At 41.3% G+C, this 20,504-nt stretch overlaps 2 protein-coding genes across 3 annotated transcripts; one reads left to right on the top strand and one right to left on the bottom strand.

Moving 5' to 3' along the window:
- The first annotated feature begins 233 nt into the window (after positions 1–233).
- tdrd9 (tudor domain containing 9) lies at positions 234–20,294 on the top strand. Of its 2 annotated transcripts, none has more exons than XM_046412097.1 (35): positions 234–520; positions 5,499–5,560; positions 5,668–5,735; positions 6,128–6,349; positions 7,750–7,872; positions 8,148–8,228; positions 8,307–8,471; positions 8,565–8,668; positions 8,752–8,871; positions 9,092–9,176; positions 9,255–9,312; positions 9,427–9,531; positions 9,620–9,717; positions 9,852–9,953; positions 11,383–11,545; positions 11,703–11,766; positions 12,489–12,552; positions 12,669–12,713; positions 13,113–13,166; positions 13,515–13,631; positions 13,777–13,884; positions 13,981–14,081; positions 14,208–14,378; positions 15,170–15,281; positions 15,405–15,620; positions 16,268–16,357; positions 16,464–16,721; positions 17,277–17,444; positions 17,910–17,980; positions 18,065–18,174; positions 18,860–18,956; positions 19,047–19,185; positions 19,492–19,610; positions 19,698–19,770; positions 19,895–20,294. In XM_046412097.1, exons 1-35 carry the CDS (start codon positions 396–398, stop codon positions 19,991–19,993), a joined length of 3,957 nt encoding a protein of 1,318 aa, XP_046268053.1. In that variant the 5' UTR covers positions 234–395; the 3' UTR covers positions 19,994–20,294. The 2 variants fall into 2 exon arrangements, with proteins under 2 accessions (XP_046268053.1, XP_046268052.1); XM_046412096.1 differs by having other exon boundaries at positions 9,822–9,953.
- On the bottom strand, positions 1,117–3,652 carry rd3l (RD3 like). Its single transcript, XM_046412109.1, has 2 exons — positions 3,069–3,652; positions 1,117–2,399 (listed from the first exon to the last, which is right to left on the bottom strand). Exons 1-2 carry the CDS (start codon positions 3,380–3,382, stop codon positions 2,033–2,035), a joined length of 681 nt encoding a protein of 226 aa, XP_046268065.1. The 5' UTR covers positions 3,383–3,652; the 3' UTR covers positions 1,117–2,032.
- Positions 20,295–20,504: the final 210 nt, after the last annotated feature.

Raw genomic sequence — 20,504 nt, 5'->3', positions numbered from 1 at the left:
TTGTTATAGATAGATCTATATGAAATAGTTAAATCTTGCTCCACCAACTACAACATAAAAGTAGGCCACTACTTATGTAATACAAAAATTAAAATCCAATAATATAATAAATATAAGATAGGGTCCATTTTGCATAGTGAATACATTTACTTTTCAAACTTCTCGTTCTGCTGCTATTACTTATTTATCCAAGTATAATTTTAAATGCAGGGTTTCACTTTCATATATTTTTCATTTATTCCACTCTCAGTGAAAGCAGAAGTTGTGATTTTTAGCCCAGCCACCAGGGGGGGATGTAGAACGTCTTCCTCACATGCCTTACGCGCTTCAATCACCCGGCCACCAGGAGTTGAGATGAGACCACGCTGAAAAATGCAATTATAAACACCTGCAAGATGAAGAAAGTGTTTACAGCAGAACAAATTTCGGGTTGGTTCACCTCGGCGACGGCCTTCGCTAACATTAAACTCACGGAAGTGGTGGAAAGAAAACTCGACGAACCACCATCGAAAGAAACCAGGTGAGGTCAATGGAGGTAAAGTTAATTAGCTTAAAGTTGGCTAACCACGTGCTAGCTAGCGTCTGTGGATCCACCTTGACTTGTTCCGTTAGTTACATAAAAATATTGTAGACTACAGGTGTCCATAATCACTGTAACCTCAAAGCCTGGTTTGTTCAACTTTATAAGTAGGTTACAGCAGCACACATGAAGGTTTTTTATGATGGCAGCCCGTGCAGGTTCAGACCTTTAGCTAAGTTCTCGTTTGGTAACCCAGTTGAGATTAAAGTTTTTCTTAACTGTCTGGGGTCAGACGGTCATTGATCTGTCGGAAAGCTAAATGGTCGTGTTGAAACATTTTGTATGCCTGTCTCTTGTTTTATTATATTGGATGTCAAACTTGCCTGAGTATATTTAACTAAATTGAGGTAAGATTTTCATGTATATTTTTTGTGTGTTACTCTGTTTTGATAATCTAAAGACTCATTCTTGTGAAAAAAATTTTTTAAGTGATTTTCACAGGTGACACGGGATAACAGGTTTCAGGGCTGTGACCAGGATTTTGCAAATAATGACAAAATTCTGATCAGAGAGCAAAAAATATTTTAATTGTTAAAATTTATCGTGGTGCGTATTCAGCTGTTATTTTGTACATTTTTCCCCAGTTTAGACCGCCAGGCGTAAAAAAAGTGTCAATGTATTGGTTCTGAGAAACACAATAACTCACTTTAAATATCCTCCATGCATATTTTTTTGTAACCATAAAACGTGAAGCTACCAGGTACTTCACACTCTGAGGACCCTGAGGACATGTCCTCAGTCCAGCCAAACGTCCACAGTTTTCTAAAGTTACTAAGTTGTTACTCACTGTCCTTAGTTGGCTACCGAATCAAAAGAGCTTAAGTCAGTAGTTTCAAGCCTAGGGGTCATAGGACAATGATCTAGTGAAGAGATAAAAAATAAAAAGTCTGTTACACAGATGATTTGTATCTTTGACTTGAGATTTCTATAATCGTGCCTCTTTTCATTGTTACATATTAGATAGTTTTATCTTCTGTAGGCATCAAGGCAAGTTGAGAAGGGAACATCACTCTTTGGTTGAACTGCTCAATAATGAAGACGTTTTTATGTCTGTGGCAAGCAGTCACAGAGACGTTGCTCCACTTTAAAGACTCACAAGTCACAAATGCCGTAACACATGTCTTGGTGACATCAGTCTCATTTCCCGACAAGATAACTTTGAAATACATGCCCACCTGTACAAAGTGTCACAGGTTTGTAATCAGGAATACAGAAAAAACAGTCCATGCAGTAGGGATTAGCAAGAGCAGGTGACGAACTAGTTCTTGTAATGTAACAGTTCAGTATATTGCCTAATGTCACCTTCACAATTTTTGGTCACAAGCTATGTTATACTGTATCTACCATTAATAATAATAGTCATGTTATTGTATCTTGTCTTTATGCTGTGGGTGTGGTAACTGTTTTTCTTTGTCTTAAACACAAGTCCACAGATGTTTCGAACAGTGTGTCTCACAGTGTAGTGCTGTACGCCCCTATAGGCCTGACAGGAACTGGACAGTAATATGGAAGGTCCCAGTCCCTGTTGAACCCGCTGAATGAACTGGAATGCTGCATAGCCCGGTCCACATATCCTGAAATTGTTGGGATCTCCTCTCTTGTGTGGTCTCCACAGTTGGGGACAGTGGGTGTGACAAAACTCTGCTTCATCTTGTAGCGGCTCGTCCAAGCCTCCATTGGTCGGAGCTGTGCTCGTGCCACTAAGAGGTCGTCCTCTTCATCATACTCCTTTTGGCTCAGGAAGTCCCTCAGCACCTGCTTGAAGACAGATGCCAGCTCCCAGGGCCTTATGTTGTTAGTGGCAAGCACTTTGCGAAATCTGCGGGGGGGATGCAAACAGTGGAGTTAATTAAACGCTTGCGAGGATTTCTTTCAGCATCCCATATTTGCAGTCGGCACTTTCTAATATGCATGATTCAGCCTTGACAAAGCTTAAGATGCGTGTGGTCTTTCAGCTGTTGAGTTGTCTAGTTGTCTCAGGAATTACATAGTTGTGGCCACAGCACAGATTTTTGGAACTGGTACAAACATTATACCATGCTTTTTATTATTATTATTATTATTTTATCATATTTTATCATATTTTTATTCTTTGGTAACATTGTTATGTAAGCACTAAGTAGTGACCCAGTAGTTTTATGGGAAATGAATAAGTAGGTCACAGTGCCCAGCCATGTAGAACAATTCTCCAGACTTTTTCTTTTGTGTTATTATGGTTAACATAGAGATGATGACTGTAAACCCTGGCAGTCTGACTTCATTCAGCCTTACAGGGCATCCTTCACCTTCACATGTTCACACTCTACATCGCCTGCCTCTGTGACAGTAACACATAATGGCTTTCTTGGCAGCTCGCCCTGCCTCTCGTTCCCTTTGGGTCTTCTCTGCTTTGCCTGCTGTCAGGCCTTGTGTTGATGCAATAGCAGCTAGCCACTGTTGACAGCATACTAATGTGAACACGGAGCTTGGCATGGCTGCAACCAAACACCTGGAGAGCACGGTGGCTGCATGGCTTGGTGGAATCTGGGCGCACAGGAACTCCAGCTGGTGTAGCTCCGATGTGGAGATGAGGGTCCGTAACTTGGGGTACTTCTGAAACCAGTGAAGACCCAGAGCACTGTGGGCCAGCCTGTGCTCCCGCTCCAGTTCCCTCACCAGCCGCTCACGTTCCTCCACATGCCACAGGAGCTCTGTGATCAGCATGCGGCTGGGTACAACCCCTGAGGTCTTCATGGGCGTCACTTCATCTTCAGCCTGCACTCTTGTGTCATGGGACCATTTCATCCAGCTGAACAGGGGCATGACAGAGACAGCAGACAGTCCTGGAAAACTGAAGAAACAAGAATTATTGGTTATTCAGGATTGTAAAACTGTGAGTTCCCCACAGCTCTGTTTTAATACATTTCAGTTTTCTAGATTATCTGTTTCTTCAAACCAGCACCTGGTTTGAACTTGCACCTACAAGTGACAATACAGCAGTAAACCATGTGATGAACTGTGCAGAGGCAGATAATGCCAAGAGAAATGTAACATTGTTAAAAGGAAGAAAAAGTAAAATCAAGTAATAGGAATAAATATTAAGTGCTTCTGATGAAATAAATGTATCATTACTATTTCTGAAAAAATCTTGGACTTGGCATCACATTTTCAGCTTCAAAAACCAAAATGAGAAATGTGCGTGAGAAAATTGCAACCTAAATTCTGAAGGAGGAAGCCGTGATTCTCATTTCATTCAAAAGTGTTTAACTCTATTATGATAGTATTTTAAGACTGACAGTGAAAAATGATCACCCCGTAACAAAGCTGACCTCAGGACCCTGTCTGATTGGTGCTGTGATTGCCTTCAGTTCAAGTCAAACTCGATGAAGAACTATGTCTCAGGTGTGTGTATTTGGCTTTTTTTTTTCTTTCTTTTTTTTGAAAACTGATGGATTCAACACAACTCCCACCTGGGATTCAGATGAGTTATCTTGCCTGCAGGGTCAGAGATCAGCCTTTCCGAATACAAACTGAATGTGTGGCTTCGCACGTCTTAAGGTTACATTATAACAGATATTTTCAGGTACCCTGAATATCTGACTGCTGCTCCAGAGATAATCAGTACTTAAACAGCTGTCAGACACCCAGTATGTGCAGAAAGGAATTACCACACCAACATCTGGCTGAAAATTGAAATGAAAGAATTGTACTTACAAGTGAAAACTTCACCGCTGAGGCTTTTGTGAGATACTCAGAAATTGGGCGAGCTTTTCACAGAGTACGGCCTCCCTGCATTCCTTCACTTGCCGTCGACCATTTCCCCTGGTGTCAGATGCCATCAAAAGAGTTCATCACTTGTGTCGGCAGCGATCCTCCAATAGGTTGTTTGTGGGATGCGTTTTTTTTTTTTTTTGGTCCTCTTTGTGCTACTGTCTTGTCATTGTCATCCCTCCCACTGCTCCTGTCATGCAGACGTTTTCCAGGAGTGTTAGTCACACTGCTAACTGACTAAGCACTGTCACCTCTCCTCTCACCCCACTCTCCTCTGTGCAGTGTGCAGCTTTGTTGGAAGGTCAGCTTCTTTCTAGCTTGCTCAAAATGTGTGCATTGGAGAGAAAGGAAGAGGGCGAGAGTGCGTGTGTGTGTGTGTGTGTGTGCACGAGCGCCGTGGGTGTGTTGTATTTGAGCTCCTCTAAGTAGTGTCAGTGTTTGTGCCTGCTGTTGCGATAAAATCCTCCCCTCACTGAGAGTGAGCGAGTGAGAGGCAGAGACGACTGGGAATGCTCTCCTGGCTACAGTGCAGTGGGCCTGGTGGAGCTGACCGGAGGGGAAAGACAAGAGGAGGCAGGGACTCGGAGCAAAGTTTCAAATAGTACCACGTGATGATGTGGGCTGAGCTGCTTTCATGTTCATCCATTGGTGAAGTTTACTTTAAATAATAACCTCAGTGTTGCTCAGCATATACGCAGTGTTACACAGTGTTATATTCAGAAATACAGCACCACAGTTGTTCCACAGAGCAAAAAATTCATCCAAAATCCTTAGGGGGGTTGATCGTGCCTGCTAGAAAGCTCAGTCTTGTCCTTGCCAGTATATGCAACAGAATTTAAGATGTTGGCAGTTTTGCTTTCTGAGATGACAGGGTGAGGTTGTACATATTCATCGCTGTGAACAGCGAATATGTAAAGACTTTTGTTGAACACATGAGTACAAAAAAAGCAAAGTAAATAGATTGTTGAGTGGTCCTCGAAATTAACTGTCAAGTGTTTAATTTTAAATCACTCATTGTGATTCATTTTTGTCAAGTCATCAAAAACAGACAAGAGGTTTATGTAGTTCAACATCCCAGCTTTGTCTCAAAGGGCTTTTTGTCCTTGACAGGTATATTGTAGACTATGAACATTATAAACATCTTAAAATTGCTTTAATTTTGTTTCAGCCAGTCAGATGTTGCTGACAATGGCAGCCTTGGGTTGGTCCAAAAACCAGAGCCTACATGGAGTGAGTGTTTTCTTTATCTTACATCATGCTAATGTATATAGTGAAAAATACAGGCATCTGCCTTCTGCCCTGATAGTTTAACTTTCTTGTCCATCCTGTATCTTCAGGTGCTGCTTCTCCTCCAGTCACCAGCTATGAGTACCCCAACTTGCCTATAGCCAAAAACAGACAAGAGGTACAATGTACCACCCATACACCACATACAGATGGTCAGAAAGTGCACTTTCATTCTTCTGAAGTACTTTTCCTTTTTGTCATGAAAGGAGTTTTCCTGAAATGACCCGTATGTCCTCGGGACACTGGTGCACTTAAGCTTTTACTGTTCACTCAAGATGAAGTCAATGTTGAACTTTAAATTCACTGGTCTAAAACTTTTTGTTGATTAATAAGGACTAGTGTTTGCATATTTTATACTTGTGCTATACTGTTTAAATCACCTTTCCAATCAGTTCAGTAATTTCATAACTTATTTTTATGTTTCCTTTTTATATGGCGCAAGTGTCCAACTGGGTTTGTAATGGTGCACATGTTTGCTTGTGTTATATGTGTTTGTGTGGGCACTTCCAGCTGATTTCTCTCATAGAAAACAACTCTGTAGTGATCATCCGAGGAGCCACAGGCAGTGGCAAGACCACCCAGCTGCCGCAGTACATTCTGGACCAATACAATGAGAAAAACGCCCTATGCAACATTGTGGTCACCCAGCCTCGCAAAATTGGTGCCATCAGTATTGCCCGATGGGTTGCCAAACAGCGGAAGTGCACCTTGGGCAGTCTGGTGGGATATCAGGTCAGTGTTGCATTTAGACAGAGTCTGATTATGCTTAAACTGTGCAATACAGATACATACATGAACCTGTGCATATATGCTTAAAATTTCTATTTTTTTTTTTTTTTTAAATAAAATAAAACGGGGGGGAAAAAAAGTAGTAAAACTTGTGAAGATAGCTGCAATCACCCTGTACTGTACTGATGATTGACTGGTCAAGACAATGCACAATTTGAAATAGTGTTTAAATGAATGTGTTAAGAAACTCGTGTGTGTGTGTGTGTGTGTGTGTGTGTGAGAGAGAGTGTTTGTGTGTTATTGTTGTTGCCAGGAGGTCTGGTTGTGTGGTACAGGCTCTGAAACAACACATCTAATAATAACTTTTGTCTCCTCCGCTCGGTGCAGACCTCTGGATTTAAGCATGATGTTACTGGCAGTGTGAGCAATTATAACCAGTTGATGCCAGCAGGAGATATAATTCTCAAGTTGAGGTGCATAAGCTTAGCATTATGTGCTTCGGTTATGTACTTCAGAGCTGCTTTTTAATGTTTGCCTTAAGCGTCTCTGAAATGTCTTATTTGCTGTAAGAAGGAAGCGTTCTTTTTTTTTTGTTACATTTTTTTTCTGTGTGTGTGTCTTGGTTCGTGAAAGTCATGCAGTCAGCAAATGAAAAGTTATTTGGCGCTCAGAGTTTAGTCGATGAACCGAGAAGTATTTCCCTGAGGTCGGACACAGGGTAGCAGTGGATTATGTTACAGATCGCTGGTATTTTCTCCAAGACTAACCAGAAATTGTCTTGTTGGCATTCCAGATATGTTTTTAAGACACTGGAAAGAACACTGAGAGCTAAAGCTGCTGCACAAGAAGCAAAATTGTGGCCTCTCCTGTTCGCCTTTCTGTGGCAATGGAATAGAACCTTAATAATTTGACTTGCTGTTAGAAAATATACAACACAAGATTTTGGAGCTGTAACATCCTCTGTTACTCAGTGAGCAGTGCTACAGTGCATTAAAATTGTCCAAAAACAATTTTTATGACCATAGAAAGGAGGGTAAAACATACATAATGTGTCTGATCAATGAGCAATTTGATGAGCAATTGAATATATGACTCAGCAGTGCTAAAAAAGAATATATAGCCCTTTCCCTTGCCAAAATAAAAGTACAGAGTCCGCCAAAATAATGTATACACACATCAGGAAAAAGGTGTAAGGCCATCTGTTGGGAAAACATCGTACACAGTGTTATCGTAATTTGATCAAACTTCAAGAGAGGTATACTATATGTATAGAAGTACTTATACAAATTAAATATTTATGCATGTTTTTCTTTTCTTGATGTGTGTATACATTATTTTGGCTGACTCTGTATATGTCTTGCTATTCAGTTTTATGAACACAACTTTGCATGTTTATGTTTCAGGTTGGACTTGAAAGGATGGCTACTGAGCACACCCGGCTAATCTACATGACAACAGGAGTGCTGCTGCAAAAACTGGTTCAGTCCAAGTGCCTCACAGAGTTCACCCACATTTTCATAGATGAGGTGCACAAACATGAGATTGAAACAGATTATTTTTAATGTCCATCATTTTCTGTTGGCTAGTATTTTAAAATGAGTTGGGTTTTAGCATGTTTGTTTTTTGTAATTTTTATTTGTTCTCTTCTGTTGTTTTTTGTTATGGTTTCTTTCAGTATTAAGCTGCTGCAGCAGAGTAATTTCTGTTCAGTTTCAGGTTTCATTAAGTCCTGTGATCTTATCAGTGATTGTTCACTATTAGGTCCACATTTAGCCATTTAACTACCCTGCCTTTACCCAAGGTTCATGAGCGCACTGAGGAGATGGACTTCCTCCTGCTGGTTGTGAGAAAACTCCTTCATTCCAACTCTCCTTATGTTAAGGTAATGGCAAGATGAAGTGAAAATCCCTCTGCTTTTCCTGCATTGGTTAAACCTCTTTTTTTTGTTGTTGTTGTTCAGATCATCCTCATGTCAGCCACCATTAACTGCAGACAGATTGCAGAGTACTTCAGCACGCCAGTTCGGGGCAAGATAAACCCAGCCTATGTGTTTGAAGTGGAGGGGGCACCGTATGCCATTGAGGAGTTTTATCTGGATGACCTTCACAGTCTATTGCCATACAGGGTAAGAAGATGGTAAATGTTTGCTGACACCACTGTTTCTCTGTATTAAAGCCAAACAGCTAATAAGTGAATGTTGTGTGTGTGTGTTCATCAGGTTGAGTTGCCTCATATTGATGACCCTCACATTTCAGTGGACATGTACAATCTTGCCATCATTCTCATCCAAAGCTTTGATGAAATGGACGGCAAAGATGCCAGGTGAGGTCTCACTATTTTGGCACACTTGACTACTTTAGCACAGACACATAAAGTAATCATCATGTGTGTTTGTGTTTGAGCTGCGGGGCAGACAAAGGAGGTGGCATGACCTCATCGGAGCGGGGAAGTGTGCTGGTTTTCCTTCCTGGTATGTACGAGATAAGCTACATGCAGGAGGCCTTGGCCAAGCTGGTTCATAAAAGGTGAGCTTTTCAGTTTATACCTTTGTTGTATATTTCCCCTGTAGCTAATTCCAGTTGTTATTGTTGTTCTTTGTTTAACTGGCCTCCTTTTTAAGACAAATCACTTTTGTGTATCAGTAATAATAATTCAGAATTGGTGTCCCTGAAATCTGTGTTACTGTTTTACTTGTGATGAACATTTAACATTTATCATTAAGCTGAATGCGCTTCTGCTGTTCAGATTGCAGATTTATCCTCTCCACTCCACTGTCACTCTGGAGGAGCAGAATGGTGTGTTTCTGCTTCCTGTCCCAGGATACAGGAAGGTAGAAACCCTTGGTCATTATTCTGTCTCCCATGTGTTCTTACAACCTGCTGTACCGATAATCTCTTCATCTTCACAGGTCATCCTTTCCACCAACATCGCTGAGAGTTCAGTGACTGTTCCAGATGTCAAATATGGTCGGGATTTGATTTAACAACTTAAGCTTTGTTTTATTTGTTAGGTTATTGCATATTTTGTAATGAAGATTTCTAAAATCTTCATCAATATTGGTGCCTTTTATGTCGTCACAGTTATCGACTTCTGTCTGGCCCGTCACTTGGTCTGTGACAAAGATACTAATTATCAGTCTCTGCGTCTCACCTGGGCATCCAAAGCCAACTGCAACCAGCGCCAAGGTACGATACTTGGGCACATAACTTGGCCACTAAAGTGCAAGTATCTTTTAACTTCTGTCCTTTTACGCGTATTTCCTCTCCCTCTTAGGCAGGGCAGGTCGAGTGTCTAAGGGCTACTGTTACCGTCTTGTTACCAGAGAGTTCTGGAGAAATGAAATCCCAGATTACATGGTCCCTGAGATGCTGGTAAGAGAAAATAGCGATGACCAGAAATTATTTTTTTTATTTTAAAACTACTTTGACTCTGATTGGACAATAAAGCTATGCCATACTGTTAACCTTCCCCTCAGCTTGCCCCATTGGCCACCATCTTGTTGAAGGTGAAGTTGCTGGACATGGGAGATCCCCGCTCCATCCTCTCCACCGCCCTCTCTCCCCCCAACCTTGGTGACATAGTGAGGACAGTGCTCCAACTCAAAGAGGTAAATAGCTGCAGATTGATGTTTCTCGGCTGAGAGAGCCATTAATGTCCATTTGAGTACACATGAATGTGTGGCTGAATAGAAGTAAACTGGGCGGGCAGCTGACCACCCAGCTCTGTCACAGAGTGTTAGACCAGGAGTGCTTTGACAGGAGCTTTGCGTCAGCGAGTGTTAGCCTTGTCACATCTGTAAGGTGAGGGTAATGAAGGGCAGTGCTGTGTTGTTATATGTTTGTGTGGGGATTTGAAAGTGCATGTTCATTCTGGCTTTCAATCACTAACACAACATATAAACTATATAGACAAAAGTATCCAGACACATCTCTTTATGTGGCTGTTTTTCAGGGGTTGAGCTGGGCCCATTACTTCACCATACCAAGACATTTTGGACAATACTATGCTTCCAACTTTGTGGCAATAATTTGGGGAAGGCCCTTTTCCAGCATGACTGTGCCCCAATGCAAAAAACAAGGTCCATAAAGACATGTTGGATGAGTTTGGTGTGGAAGAACTTTACTGGCCCACACAGAGCCCTGACCTCAACCCCATCAAACACCTTTGGGAAGAACAGGAACTAAGATTGCAAGCCAGGCCTTTTGGTCCAACATCAGTGTCTGACCTCACAAATACTTTACTGCATGAATGAGCAAAAATTCCCACAGAAACTCAGAATCTTGTGGAGAGTCTTCCCCGAAGAGTGGAAGCTGTTACATCTGCAACTCCTTATTAATGTCTTTGTATTTAGAATGTGATGTCATTAAAATCGGTATTGGTGTAATATCATGTGTCTATATAGTGTAACTTTTATTTTCCATCATCTTACAAAACTAGGTCACAAATTACTGTACAGTAAAAACTGAGGAAAAATGAGCAAAACCAGGAGGTTTTTATTCATGGATAAAACAAAAACAACAAGAAAACAAGGGCAGAAAATAGCCAAGAGAAAAAGTTTTGGTTTGATAAATTTGATTTTGGCTCAGTGCCACTGATTTGGGCAGAGTGAAATTAGCCATTTACTAGTCTAAACCTTTCAATTTCAATTCAATTTCAATTTATTATGGCACCTGATACAATCAAAATTGTCTCTAGATGCTTTACAGAGACCCATAGCCTGAACCCCTGAGCAAACAGACAGTGGCAAGGAAAAACTCCCTTTTTTTGTTTGGATATCTTTGAATATTAAAAGTCATACCGTTGTTCTCCAGTATCCTTCGGAGTTGACTGAGGTGCAAATAAAGGCAGTTATCTTTACGCTAGCAGGATGTTCTTCGTAATGTGCATACTATGATTGTCTTCTTTATTTGTAATATATTTCATTTTCTTTGTTAATTGAGACAGTGTTAGTGTACTTTTATTATAGACTTATTGTTTTATGGCACGAAAGGTACTTGGAAATAAATGTATTGTTGTTGTTATATTTCATTTTGTAGATGGGAGTGCTATCTGTGAAAAGTGATGGCAGGGGTCAGAGCGAGGACGGGGAGTTAACGTTCCTGGGCCGAGTGCTGGCCCACTTGCCCGTGGACCTGTACCTGGGGAAGATGGTTGTCTTGGGTCACATCTTTGGCTGCCTGGATGAATGTCTCATCATTGGTCAGTCTGTGCTACTGGACTATACCTCAGCTACTTCATATGTGTTTACTGTTGTATGGGAATAGTTGGTTCAACAAATCTGTTGTGACTGCACTCTTTGGAAAAATGTTTGTGTGCATGTAACATGTTTTTGTGATTAAAAACTTCTCTTCATCAGCTGCCTCGCACTGTCTGAAGAGTTTTTTTGCTGTACCATCCATGCAGCAGTTTGCTGGCCACAGGTGAGTCACATCCTGCAGCTGCACTGATTCACAGGCTGCCAGGCTGTCAGTGAATATCATTTTTGTGTTCTACTAAAGCAGCATAAGATATTTTCATCGTTATATTGTTGTGTTACTTCATTTAAATCCACATCTCAGTGTTGACTATTGACTCACTATTACATCTTTAGTCCAGACACAATGTTTTGTTGCTAATGAGTGGCCTCCATGTAATGTTTTTGTTTTGTTCATGCGGGTCAGTTCAGGACTGTGACCAGTTCACTCTGGAATCCTGATATTGGCTACTTTTAAATAATAATGTTAACAACCAGACAACAAACAAGCACATCTGAGCTGAACTCTGAGGCATAATCTAAAGTGTAACTTAAAATTGTCAGTGATAGCAAGTCAAGCTATTTATTTTCACTTCTGTAAGTAGCTACTATTGAGAGCCAGTGCAACATAATTTCATTTTAATGTGCACTGTTTGGGGTATAGTTTTGAATAACAAAAAAAGTCTGTTCTAATCTATGCTAATCACACACTATTCTCTTTAAATCTGATTTTCCCCATAAGATATTTGCATGTTTTAGCTAATCAGTGCCGACATAAATGCTTGCAAGGCCCAGGCTGCTACCCTGCAACATGTTTGCATCAGACCACTTGCAGGCCACAAACAAATATTGCTTCTGTATACTGTATGTTTTTTCTTTGTGCGCTGAATATATATATATGTTTTTCAGGAGCAAGTTGGCTTTTGCCCGTGGAACAGCGAGTGATTCCATCGCTTTTGTCAATGCTTTCAAGGTCACGTCTGATGCCGAGTCCACAATAAGTTGTGATGTTTTATTGGATTAACATATTTGCCTGTTGGCACTTGTTTTTAAAACCACTGGCTGTTCCCTATTGTCTCTTACTGTTAGGCATGGTACTCAGCCAAAAAGAAAGGACAACTGAGACACCCAAAGGTGAACAAAAACAACAAGCAAATTCAAGCTCACTGAAGAAAACGTGCATAAAAACTAGGCTAGTTTTGTTTTTCATAGGTCAAAAATAAAATTGTTCTGTTTCACTAAGAGTCCATGCAGTTATTTATATTATATAATTTTATCACGTCAAAGTATGCGTAGTAGCTCTGTATTGGTTTTGATTTGATATAAGACAGTTTAAAAGACAAGTTTAAAAGCAGTAGCTTACAGACCAGTTGCCAATTGCACAATTGCAAGTGGAACTAGTGCGTGTTGTCTTTATTTAGATACTCTTATAGATACTCAATTTCTGTAAACTATTTACTAAAGATTTCATTTGGGGCATTAAGTATCAGTGCAGACTCTGTTCTCATTTTAACTTCTGCTTTGTCTTCTTAGGATGAGTTGGACTGGGGAAAAGAGAACTTCATTCAGATTAAGAGGATCAGGGAGGTACTGAGATGCTGCAGGATGTCTTTATCATCACCAGTCCTCATCTAGCAGTGAACAACATTAACGTTAATCAGCGTGTAGTCATGTGTTACCAAGAATGACACTTCAACAGTTCTGGTTTTTCAGGGGCTTTCTTGAAGTTGGTTCAGCCAGAGTGGAAATGTGTAATCTGTATAACACAGTCTTCAGAAGCTTTTAGCTAGTTGGTGATTACAGCTTTCAGGTGCACAGCTGACTGTTTTCTCATGCATTAATACACGTGGATATCCAGTCTTCATGAGCTAATATTTTGAAATTGTTTGTGAAATACTGTGACTAAGATTTCCTCAGCTGTAACTCGCTGTCCAGGTTGCAGAGCTGTACGAGGACCTGAAGAAACGTGTGTCCCAGTTCAACATGCATGTGTCAGAGAACACTGACCCATGGGATTACACCAGCACACACAGGCAGAAGTTCATTCTTCAGGTTAGAGTCAATGCTGCACATCACGGGATGTGCATTACATACATGATCTCTCAGGTCCACGTGAAGCTGTACAGTACATATTCATTTGCTGAATATGTACCTAAAGGTCAGTGTGTTTCAGGTTGCGTCTCTCTCTCTCTGTTAGGTGGTAATTGCTGGTGCCTACTACCCCAACTACTTTGTCCAGGGGGATATAGATGAAGACCTGGCTGCCAGAGAGATGAATGGCTTAAACCCAAGAACAACAGTGATGGTATGACTTCTATAAGTACTACTTTTTCATACGTTATAAGTGCCATTTTTTTCGTACGTTGACTTACTTGATTTACTTACTTTTTTGTATTTTCAGGTGAGGAACCTCCCTCCATACAGTTTCCTATATTACAAGCAGCTGCAGTCTCTGTTCCGCCTGTGTGGACACGTCAAAACCATTTCCTTTGAGAGCTCCAGGTTACTGAAGGCCACTGTGTGAAATCACCAATTTTATTTACTCTAAAAATTATATGTAAAGAAGAAATATACATCCTCATAACTCTTTGTGTGTGTGTGTGTGTGTGTGTGTGTGTCCATGCGCAGAGCATATGTGGAGTTCTACAGGACATCCCAAGACTCGGGGGTTCTGCCTGAGGTGTCCCTTGCCCTCCTCCTGGCACAGCAGAACACTTCAGTGGAGCTGTCTGTTTACCCCATTGAACAAATAGAAATTCTTGCTGGCAATAGAACCATAACTCACTTGAAGTATGCACGGTACGGCTCTTGTTCACACAGCATGGAAACCAACTGCAGTTCTTTCCCTGTTGAACTGAAATCACTTGCTGCATGAATTTAAAGCAGGAAAATTAAAGAAGAGCACAAAGGGCCAGTGCTGCGATCTTGACTGTCTTTTTTGGAAAGTGGAACCCACTGCACCACAGGCTGCACTGGTCAGCGCCCCCGCACCGATCCTTAATGTAATCTGACATCCTCGCACTCTGCATGACTCTCTTCAGCTCTCACTTGGACTCAGAGGGAAGGTTTTAGGCAGAGACAGCAACAGCCTCTTCCTACCTCTGTATGGGAGATGAGAGATGGGATGACATTGCACAATATTAGCGGTCCAGCAGTAATACAGCTCGCTGGCAATATCCACACTGATTACTTTCCCTTTAACGGCCATATTTCAGCTTGCTTGAAACTGGAATGATGCTGGCTTGTTTTGATAGCCTCAGATACATTTCATATTGTTATTCTTACTTGGGATATTTTCTAATGAAAACTATTGGATTGGAGCTAAATTCAAAGTATGTGTACCATGACAAAGGCTCTGTCCCAGCACTGGGGTCTTGTCTCATAAACAGTGCTTGGAAAATCGTTGCATCAATTGCATGTTAATTCTTCTTTTAGGATACTTCATGAACGCCTTCTAAGCAGCTCTGTTAACTAATTATGATGATGTTCTTACATGCAACATCAAAGCGGTAATAAATACAGTGTTCCTGCATCACTCACAGTGTACATGATATTTAAGTCCAGTTCTCTGTGTTGTTTTTACTGTGCAGGGTGAACGTAGACTTCCAGAGCCAGTCTGTCTGCCCCGTGGGAGTGGTGAGCAGCACTGTTGATCCAGACAAGCTACCCCCGAACCGCTTGTTTGTGGTCAGCGTCACAGAGGTCACTCCTTTACGTTTAACTTCGTGTTTCAGAGCTAAATTTTAAAAGACATAATCTTGTTTTAAAGTAAATCCCTGAGTCTTTAACAGATGTATTCTCTCTTAACTCTGATCTCCCCTGCAGGTGGTGGATGTGGGTCATTTCTGGGGCTTCCGTGCAGATGAAGCCAGCTTGGAGAAGCAGCGCCATCTGACAGCAGAGATAAACAAACGCACACTGCATCCTGTCACTGTGTCGCTCTATCCCAACCTGCTGTGTCTGGCTCCGTACTCTGAGATCCACGAGCAGAGCGTGTACTACCGTGCCAAGATCCTGCACATTCGTGGCAACACAGTGGAGGTGAATATGTGCTCACAAACTGCCGTTTGCTGGTCTCGTTGTAGTGTACCCATTCAGTTTTCCCATCTTTTACACTGTGATTGTGATCAGTGTTGCTGATTAAACGATTGAAGTGTATTTTAAACTGCAAATTACAGGATTTTCTTTTGACCAGTGTCCCCACCTCTGTGCCACCAAATACAGACCTACATGGCCTGGTTGGCTATAATAGACCAATTTGTTTGGAAAATGATATGTTCGTGCAGTTATTTTGTTGGAGAATCTTTTCCTTTATATTCAAACCTGAAGAATGATGAGATGGTGGTACAACACTTTTAAAAAGCAACATTAACACTTTGATTCCATGAATTTACTGCACTAGGTACAACAGTAACAGATTGCACAAAGGTCTGTAGTTACTTGGTACTTTAGCAGACAAATGAGCAGTTTGTATTTAAAAGATGTCTCTCACTGGTTGAGGTAATCAGTATGGAAATATATTGCCACCAAAAATGTGCCGGTGTAAGAAGAGAGGGTAAGGAAGAGTTAAAAATAAATAGATAAAAATCTATCTCTATCTCACACATACAGATGCACAAATAGATAGAAGTCATTCTTCTGAAGAGCAGTGATGGCAGTTGCTGATGTTACTATATGTTGTCCTGCAGGTGTTCTTCTTGGACTTTGGCAACACAGAAGTTGTTACCTGCAGCAGCCTCAGAGAGCTCCCGTCTGACCTCCGGTCTCACCCGTTCCAGGTAGCAAAACTCTGAGTGACACCGCTGGTCAATGAATTAACGCAAACTTGTTTGCTGTTCAAACTGAACAAACAGTAAGACATAAATCCTCTGCTTACGGCCTCAGGCTCAGGAGTTTCAGGTTACTGAAATGCGTCCTTCAGCCCAGTCCATCATACTGGGGAGCCAGTGGAGCAGCCGAGCACGCAACCGTTTCCTCACGCTGGTGAAGGGCCATTCGCTCATCGTGTCGCTGTATTCCATCCTGTATGGCGTCATGCGCGTGCAGCTGCTCATCAACACAGAGACAGCAAACACCACCATAACAGACTTGTTGGTGGAAGAAGGACATGCTGTGAAGGCCGAAGAGAACTTTGATTCCAAGGTGACAAAACAGTTGGGAGCTCAGTTTGTCCTACGTGAAATGCATTAGGCAGTGTGCAATATAGAAATGAATAATGACATGTCCTACTCAAAGGGGCATCTCACCTACCGACAACTTTCCCTCGGCAGACTTTGAGTGGTGCTTGATTGAGGCTGGTAGTGCAGTTCAGTTACAACACAATTTTCACAATTTTTTGTGACAATTCCTTCTCGGCATCCACAGAAACTGAAGTGCATTCCACTCAGTCGAAGGATTGTGTGCGTACTAACGATATTTGCATTACTTACATAATTGTTCTTCCAAGTAACCATCTCTTGCAGTGCTGATTTTTCCCAGCAGATATTGTGGTTGGGTGTTGTGAGGAGACATTGGTTTGGTTTAATATTTAAAAAAGGGGGTTTTGGGGTCTAGGATTTACTTTAAACTTGGAAAACCAGGTGTGTTTAGACAAATCCTAAATGATTTTTAAAGACTAATATCTCAGCTGTGTATGCCCTGATTCAGGAAAGATCCTCCATATTGATCAAGATGTTTTATTTCTGTGTGCTCTTGCAGCAAAACCATGAGACACTGATGTCACTCTACCAGGACATGGAAGCAGGTACATATGTCCCCAACACTGCCAGCAGCTCCTGGACAGATCGCAAGAAAGAGGAGAAGCAGCTCATTGACAGCCTGCTCGACCACTTTTCCAAGAGCCGCCAGTCCTATTCCAAGTCAAAGGCAAGATACACTGCATCTTGCAGAACATGTTCGTGTTGTATTTGTACTGAAATCTTCATTTTCGACTGTGTAGCAGTTTTCAAAGAATAATGTTAACTACTACTTTTAAAACCTAAAGACAAAAAGTAATAATGATAAAATCAGTAAAACAATTACAGTCAATTAAGAGGAAGCCTTCAGATTAAACTTTGAGGATTTTGGGATTCAAAACAGGACACGGATTTAGTGTCTGAGATACTGATGTTTTAGGACTGGGTAGATTATGGCCTCACCTTGCACTGTCTGATACTCTCAGTCTGTCCAGGAGATGGAGCCATTTGAGTGGCTCAGTTCACGTGTTGACGTTCATGGAGAGACACACCCATTCAGTCTGATAAGCAGAACAGTGACAACAGGGTGACTGTAGCTGTGTATCACAATAATCTGTGGCTGCATGAATATGTCATGTGATGTTTGATGCCATAGGTTCACCTGCATGGACCGAGCAGCTCTAATAAGATAAAATTCCATCACTTAGGCCGCAAGACTCACTACAAGTAAGCATTACACACATCAAGAGACACACACACACACACACACACACACACACGCTTATCTGTTATGACTGTGTCCTCTTGCAGGACAGTGTATATAGAGAAGAGGAGCATCAACTCCTTAGCCGTGAATGAAAACCCTCACTACAAACATCAGAGGATGATGGTGGCTGGGACTGTGTCAGTCAACTCCACAGGTATCAGAACCCCTTTTCTGAAAAGGTTGAGACGCTGTGTAACAACACTGTTCGCAATGAACTGTGTTTACAGACAACAGTTTTATGAAGTGTTCCTGAGCCTGTGTTGAAATATTTCATATAATCATGTGTTTCTCAAATTTGTATACCGTGCTGCATTTTTGCTTGTAAACAACTAATTCTTAGGAGGATCATACCCAACATGATACTTTCACCTGTTACTAATGATCTTGTTTACTTGTGGAATATTCCAAACAGGTGCTTTGTGAGCAGTACACAGCTTTCCCAGTCTTTTGCTGCTCCTGTCCCAACTTGTTTGAAATGTGTAGCTGGCATCACATTCATATATTTTTTTTTCTTTTTTAAACGAAAATCTTGTTGATGACATAAAACATTCAATATATGTTGTCTTGTTTTCAATTAACATATATGTCAAAAAGGATATCCCTTTCTGTTTTATGTTTTACACAGTTTTTTCATAAAGGAATATATCGTATTAACTATGAATCAGATTACTAAATTTAATGTGATTGTTTAACGTGATCAATGTGCGTTTGCCAGCATATTTGTCTTTCCAACTTGTAATATTTTTGGGCTATAAGTTTTTCACCTCCTTGTTGTCCTTGAAGTCCTTGTAAATGTCCGAATCCATTTTTGCAGCTTTAAAAGTGTGGTTGTGTTGCAGGGACGCAGATTCTCCTGAAAGATACCTCCATCATGCCCGACATCCCTGGACTGCCTGCGCTTGTCACCATGCTCTTTACACCCATCATGGAGTTACGGTCAGTCAGACACACAGATTTATCACTGCAAGACAGCATAATGAAGAACCCATGGTAATATTTTTCCCCACGTTTTTTATTTCTTTGTAGCACTAATGAAGAGAGGACCTGCTACACTGGCGCCCTCTGTGGCTTGGGCTGGAAGAGTCAAACACAAGAGGGCATCCTACCTGAGCGTGACATCGAGCTCATCTTCGACGTCAAGATTGATGTTGAAGACATCACTGAGGTGACAGATGTGTTGTGACTGATTGTAGTGGTGAAGCAGGCAGGAATCTCAGATCTTGTTGTTTGGCAGGTGGTTCTTTCCATGGTTCTCCAAGATTTTACTTTTTCTCACCTCATGCTGTTTTTAATTTCACTTTCTTAAAAGCTAATGATATCTAAAATAAAACTAGTATAACACTGGTACTGGTGCACTTATGATCTGCAGCACTGAGCCTCGTGCCTGTTACTGCAGTATTTTAATGGCTCTATTACATGGTATAGTCTTTTGTGTATCACTGATTAGTTCTGTGTCTTCTTTCTTTTTTAGATAAATGCTTTGCGAGTGGCTGTAAACCGTCTGGTGTGCGAAGGGCTGGGTGGCACTTGGCATCTGGGGCCCGACAAGATCAGCCAGTTGCAGGAGGACTGCCGGGACCGCCTCATAAGGTCACACACACAGAAATCAGTTAACACGTTTAAAGTTCGAGCAGTGTGTATCAGATTACTGAGCTGTGTTTATATACTGTAATGCAGACTGTTCACCAAGTCACCGCCAAGAGAAGCCGTCACTCCGGTATACTATGAAAAGCCAGAGAAATGGAACCAGGTATTGTATACAATAGCTCTGCTTTGTTGATTATTTTATTTTTATTACTTTACTTTTTGTTAGATCACTAGCTGCCAATGGGCAAATGACGAGCGCTTGGCACCTTTGTGTATTGAACCTGTAGGTGGATCCTGCTCTGAAGATGGATATTGTTGAGCCTGGAGGTAGAAAGAGCAGAGGTGTTCTCTTTCAGCTGCACCCCGTCACTCTCCTCAACAGCTAAGAAGCCACTGTACGTGCGTTTATGTTGAAATGGAAGTTTTACTACTGGTGCCATAACCAGGTTCTTTGGGAACTTTAATTCCAATTCAATGGAGTTCATAGTTTTAGTTCAGAGGAGTATATTTTCTCAAAGTTCAATTGGAACTGGAGCTGTCAGCAGCACAGCCAAATCCTCAGTCCATTATTTAATGTTTGCAGCAATAAGTGGAGTTGTTATTCCCTCTTTAAATAAGTGGCTGTATATGTTCCTCATGTCTAGCCCTTTCTAACAGTGCTTCAGAATTAAAAATAGTTGTTTGCAACAGATGAGGCTTGTCAGTCAGTCTTCATTCAAACATGCTCTCTTTGTGACCCCAGGAGTCAAGTTAAATTTGTCACAACTGTACACGCGCGCGCGCACACACACACACACACACTTAAGTCCTACTACAAGTTGTGAGGTGCATGTGTGTCAAAATTCATTTGGTTGTATTTATAGCTCATCATTCCAGGTCTCCCATCCAAAGTGTTAT

The sequence above is a fragment of the Scatophagus argus genome, chromosome 15, assembly GCF_020382885.2.
Source record: "Scatophagus argus isolate fScaArg1 chromosome 15, fScaArg1.pri, whole genome shotgun sequence".
NCBI lineage: Eukaryota > Metazoa > Chordata > Actinopteri > Scatophagidae > Scatophagus > Scatophagus argus.
This window is presented reverse-complemented; position numbering and strand designations above follow the sequence as displayed.